The sequence below is a fragment of the Haplochromis burtoni genome, unplaced genomic scaffold (assembly GCF_018398535.1).
Source record: "Haplochromis burtoni strain Fernald_Lab_line unplaced genomic scaffold, NCSU_Asbu1 Contig_212, whole genome shotgun sequence".
Taxonomy (NCBI): domain Eukaryota; kingdom Metazoa; phylum Chordata; class Actinopteri; order Cichliformes; family Cichlidae; genus Haplochromis; species Haplochromis burtoni.
The window spans coordinates 248,868-255,194 of NW_024582573.1; the positions used below are offsets into that span (position 1 = coordinate 248,868).

The 6,327-nt window shown below is 39.4% G+C and overlaps 1 protein-coding gene across 4 annotated transcripts in view; it reads right to left on the reverse strand.

The window, feature by feature from the left end:
• Positions 1–3,300: 3,300 nt before the first annotated feature.
• Positions 3,301–6,327, reverse strand: part of pld6 (phospholipase D family, member 6) — a 5,461-nt gene continuing 2,434 nt past the window's right edge. For 3 of the 4 annotated variants that reach the window (XM_005936421.3, XM_042226456.1, XM_042226457.1), the window contains exon 4: positions 3,301–4,240. In XM_005936421.3, coding sequence (XP_005936483.1) covers positions 4,005–4,240 — 236 coding nt within the window. In that variant the 3' untranslated portion in view covers positions 3,301–4,004. The remainder of the gene's footprint in view (positions 4,241–6,327) is intronic. The other variant, XM_005936420.2, reaches the window with a different exon arrangement.

Consider the following 6,327-nt stretch of genomic DNA (forward strand, 5'->3'; position numbering starts at 1 on the left):
AATAACACAAGTACAAGAACAACACAGAATAGGTGTGGCTGTAAGGCAGTTAAGGACAATTACATAATTGCAGGCTCAGGGTGCTGCACTGGGTCAACTGCTGGTAAATGCATACATGTACAGGAAGAAACAGGATTGTATCTACTAGTTCCTGTTTTTAATCAGTCATATAACTGCTTGGCTTTAATGCATACAAAAATAATCTAACAGAGTCTGACTTGCCAGTAATCTCAATATATTGCGCAATGATGTCTTATAGCAAAGACAGGAACATGTGACCATGGTAGGGAACGTCGATGCCGATGTCAGACACGTCATCTGCACAATCAAATGCCCATTGCAAATAAATTTTAAATAAGGAATTTTTAGACAAAGGCAATGCAGATACACTCCTATAATTGAACATAGTCAAATGTACTGGTTAATCCTTTCAATGTTAGATGATTAGCTAATGTATGAGCTCATGTTAGTTTCTCTTAAATGTTAATATTGGAGGTTTAATGTTTGTTTGAATTAAAAAACAAAAGATGGTAACTGAAAACAAAAAAGGAGGGGGAATACTAAAGTAAAGAATAGCACTGGCTTTCACAAAATCCAGGATTACCAGTATATCAGCTGTGGTGTCACAGTGATAAATATCAGCTATTTGAGAATTCAGGTTAACACTCAGACGTCTGAAATCCATCCACACTAAGAGCTGAGCAGATGCTGATGTTGGTAAATGGAAGTGTTATTTTAAAAATGGTCCGTCTTCCTCCCTGATTCCTCTTAGCGCTTATCACTGTGCTATGAATCACAGCCAGGGCGTGCTCCTTACTCTTTTTCCTCCCTGGACCGGTCACCTCCTGCTCTCTCCATCCATTTGTCACAAGAACACATGTTAAAAACTTATAGGATCGGTAGAGACTGAGCGGTGGGAAGGGGGCAATAGATTCTCCCCCGCTTGTGTATTTTATCTATCACCCATCTGGTCATTCATTCACCCAGTGACACTACTACTTACATGCACACACAAACACACTCCTTACTCTCATTTATCTTCCTTCTCTCCTCACATATTCATCCATCTATGCATCCCTCCTGTCATCATCCGGCCAGCCAGCTTCCCTCCCACTCTTAACTCTCTCCTTCCTCCATCACTCGGCATCAATCCATCTACATTCATCTATCTACCCCCCCTTCTCCCTCTCTTTCTCCTCCACCCCCACCCCCCTCCTCTTCTCTCAGGGGTTGAGTCCTGCTCCTCCTTGGCTGCTGAGAAGTCTCTGGAGACCAGCTCAGCATTACAGCTTCCAAGATCATAAAAGAGGGGCTGAGCGGCATGCTGCTGTACACACTCAGCAGAACATCAATATCCGCGCATGCGCCTACATCAGCATGAAAGTACCTGGCACACACTGAAGTATGTGTGTGTGTGTGTGTGTAGGGTCGTGTATTTACTTTAGCTTGGGAAAACATGTCAACTCTCATTAATGCACATTCAATATTTGACTTCAGAGCATCTGACGCCTGGTTTGTAACTGCTTCAGTCAGTCAATGCAGTGCACGAGAGCAGCTGTTTCACGGGACACTTCATTGCCCCACTTGTTGACACCGAATCCAAATATCTGTGTACAAATTAGCCCGATTAACCACGAACAAAGTTCATATTCTGAAGCCACCGATGACACTTGTAGCCTATAACTAACTAAGAGTCTAAGTTGCCTACACTGCCTTACCATACGTTAGCTCAGCTACAAACCTGATGACATTTAACAGCCCCCGTCTGCCTTTGCATACAACTGTGAGTGAATGCAAATTACCTCGGGTGTTGTTTATGGGTCTGTCTCCTCTCTCCCTCCCGAAGTGTTCACACGTCTACCTGAAAGTCGATGAGTGTGTGCTGGCTGCTGCAGCTGTTGCTGTCTGTCGGGCTCTCCTGCTCAGGTGTTCCTGTCCCGGATCTCCACACTATGCATGTGCATATCTATCACTGGGACGTCCAACACGCAACTTGTCAAGTCATGCCCAATATGAATCACGCACTTCCGGTATAAACTTTCAAAATAAACATTAAAAAAAGAAAGCTGACGTTTTAGGGTGACATACATCTGAGTGCAAATTTCTGGCAGTTGGGTGTATTTGTTTCCAGGAGTTTTCAGACAAAGTTGGCTCACCCTCTGCATTTCTATGTAAATTAATAAAGGATAACAATTTGTTCATCGCGGGGTTTTATATAGTAGGCAATCTGCACCCACTGATGGCAACCGAAGGAAACTAATAAATAAGTTGAGGGAGAGCTGAAGGTGTTGAGAAAATCTTCGAACTCCATTTCATAATGAGCTGAGCAGTGTAGCTAAGCAACAAGCCGTGCTCCTTGATACCGGTACTGTTTTCTCATTACTTGGCCATCTTGTGCAAAGAAAAAAAAGACGAAGAGATTTTTCAAACTCAGTAAACACGAAGGAATCATTTTGAGTCAAATGCAACTGAAACATTCAAAATCAAGCGAACATTTATTCAAATAATTAAAGAAATTAAGGAAATCATGAAGGAAAATGGGCTTGGTATACCAAGTAAATTTCATTTAATCAGGTTCCATTAAACCTAAACGTTTACATTGTACTTATATAACGCATTACACGAAAAATTTACATGTAATTAAAATAGTTAAAAGCAGAATTTTGGGCACAATTATTTTACTTTTTCTTTTGAGTGTACGATCAGTTCTCGATGGTCAAAAAACGAGTTTATACTGGTTTATTTTGAAGGTTATTGCTAAATTTCCGGTATTTTGTTGCCTCACCTGCTGGTGGACGCACTTTCAATACTAAGCCTTCCGATAAAACAAACAGAAAGTAAAAAATAAAAAACTAGAAAAATAAATAAACAAAATTCCCAGGGCAGCTAAATAATGTGTTGACTTGTGCAACAGTTAGGCATCCAAATCTCATGAGCTCCCAGGTTTACTGGACACCGACACGGTAAAAAAAAATTGTCTGATTTTGTGGAGCTACCAGCTGTGGCGAACCCTTGTGTGAATAAAGGAAAAGTAGCTTTTTCTCTTACCATTTACAAAACTGCACTTCAAAATGTAACCTTCTAAAACACTTCAAGTGTTAGGTCACACAAACCAGCTGTGGTCTTTATTTACATGCATCAGCCTGACTATGAGCAAGTAGTCATGTACACCAGGGCACATTAATCATGTCCCGACCCGATTATCTTCACTCGTTGGGAAATCTCAAGTGATATTACTGCTACAAAACGCTTCAGGTGAAATGAAATGAAGTGAATCATGTCAGAAAGGAAGAACCCTACACCTACAGAATCATTTTTACAACAAACAAAGACTTTTATTCAGGTTTTATTGGCGTTTGCCTGCAATAACAAACTATAATAAACAACTCTTATTTACGCTATAAACAAAGAACTGTATGTTGATTTGACAAAGGACATTAAACACAATCTATATTATAGATTTTCTCTTTACTTCCATGGAATGAACCACCTATTAATATTATTGTTTAAATGAGAAACGACGTCAGCTTGATAATCTAAGATCCTAAAAAAGCCAATTTTATTAATAACTTTTGTCAACCTGTGACAAAACCTATAAAAACAACACTGAATATATAAAGTAGAATAACAAACGAAAAACAAGTATTCAGATCCTAAAACAGAGGAATACACTTCACAAAGAAAAAACATTGTAGAACCTAAACGCGTTAATGTTGCAGGGTTGTGAAAAGCAGTGGAACAACAGCAGGCCAGTCAAGCAGTTAGCACCTCAAAGGCTTTGTTTTCATCTAAAACCCCAAAACCTTTAACTTCACACTTAAATCACATAACAGTGTTATGAGTCATAAGCATAAAAAAATCTAACTTTTAATACTTCTGTTATCTACACACAGTAATGCTGTTACATTAACATGAATGAAGTCTCTCGAAACCTAAACATAGCCTCTGGAAAAAAAAAGAAAAGGCCACTTTTTTTTTGAATCCTCACTCAGTATTCATCATAGCTAATCAGTCACTGAACTGAGGTACTGGGCCGAATCATTGAGCCCCCATAGCCTGCAGAACTCCTTGACGAAAGGCTGAACCAGGTCGGGCTCCTCGGTGATGATGATGTTCTCCATGTTGCTCTGCACTGCTGTCAGCGTCCAGTTGAGGGAGCCGGTGATGAGCGTGCGGCCATCCACCACTGCAAACTTGTGATGCATGTGGACGGCGCTCACATCGCACCGCACGCAGATCCCTAGGGAGCAGAGGGTGGATAGGCAGGAGGAAGGAAGGGAAACTCTTTAATGCCTTACAGTAATACAGCGCTTGTTTCCCTTCATCTACTTACTGTGAAATTCTGCACAAAAATTCAATGCGCCTCAAAAGGGAAAATGGTGGTTTTTAAAAGTACAGTATGTATGTAACGATCTCTTTAGTGCTACACCTTTAAAGATTGAAAGACTGTTACATATGTGTTTCTAAATGGATGGTGTGGAAAACTGAGGACCCAGAGGACCTGTAAAATACAAAGGTATTGTAAGCAGACGAAATGTAACCGCATTAAAACCTGCGCGCTTTGACCACATATAGGATTACCTAACACCACATCAGCCTCTCATGAAATATTTAGGACACTCACTACTTATTTCCATTATGGTTACCTTTTCTTGGAATATAAAAAATATATATAACATGCAAAGACTGTATATCTGTATATTTTTTGTAAATGTGACTGTTATGTGCATCTGAAAGTCTAACATTAACTCATATGCACTGCAACACAGTGAACTTGTGGGTTTTAAACAGGCAATATAAAGTAAAAAATGTAAAACATTCTGATCTAAACTACAGCACTGAGACAGAGTTTTTTTTAATGCATTAAGTGTTTCTCTGTTCTTCAGTTGTTTTGTACGGAAATGATCATAAGGAGGATGTTGGATCTCAGTATGCATTACCCGGCAGACTGCTAATTTTTAGATTGGCCTGCAGATTACTCTCACAGATTAGTCATGCAAATCTTCTCTTGAATTTGGCAAGTGCATGCCTCTTAAAAAAAACCCCACATTACCAGAAATGGCTTTTTAGCAAACCGAAGAAAGACAAGATCTTTTTCAGAATCTGTTTTATCATCCTTGTTAAAATGTTTAACAAATGAACTCTTGACTATCTTAAGTGATGATAACCTTTACCCCTGTGCTTTATTTATGTACAGCGGTTCAAGAAGCTCCACAAGATAATGATGAAATATAATAAGAAGAAAAGAGACGTTGACTGTTCTTTGTGCCAAAGTGGTTTTCGTGTGATTTGCAGTCAATACACACATACACACAAAAACACACACACACTTTCTCTCTGAAGAGACACACTTTGCTGTCTGGCTGCCAGTTTTGCACTTACTTAATTCTTACTTAAAGCTTCTGTCTTGCAAAAAAAATAAAAAATAAAAATAAAAAGGGTTACATTGTATTAAAGTTGAGTGTCTCATTAAAGAACCACAAAGATCTCCAGTGCCCTGCAGTTGGAAAATAAAATACACTGGTGAAGATGGTGTCATTTTCACCAGTGGATGTACAGCTAATATAATAGTTCAAAGAGTATGAGCGAGAGTGCATAAGGGACAGAAACAGAAGAAAAGGGACAGACTCAATCAAATATAGGTGTGATATATAGTTAGTTAGCTAAGTGCAAAAAGCTGCAAAGACGGCTCAGACTTATTAGGGCAGACAAATCAAAAATGGAAAGGTTTTGCTGATTGGTTTGTGGAAATAATTGTGTGTGTGTGTGTGGGGGGGGGGGTTCTAGCTTACTGACGACAGGACCCAAAGTTCAGCAGTAAAAGGGATATTGTTGATATATGTTTCCAGAGGCTGATATATGGTTGGAGTAATCTATTAAATGCAGAGTGGGCTGCAGAGAAAGTGAGACAGCATGAGTCAGACACGTGACACAAAATCTTTCAGAGAATGATTAGTCTGACTCATAGGAGGGCTTGTAGCGGCAACCTCCATTCACACAGACAGCTCCTTTTATCTCTCTCTAATCACAACTAAGGAACCCAGTGATAGTAACAATGACACTTAAAGTCAAAGAACATAAACTGAGCAGCATTTCTTGAGCAGGACCTGAGTCATCCTTCTCGTATCTATAATAATGATCTCAGAGGTTAGTGTGACTGTTTTTTTTTAACCAATAACACCACCCAAAGGACTACATACAGTATGTCTCAGTGGCCTGTGTGAGATTTATGAGACACTTTGCAACAATAGCACCCTGAGTCACACACTGACTCAAGTTACAATATATATGTATGCTTCCAAAACATTTCATATATATATATATATA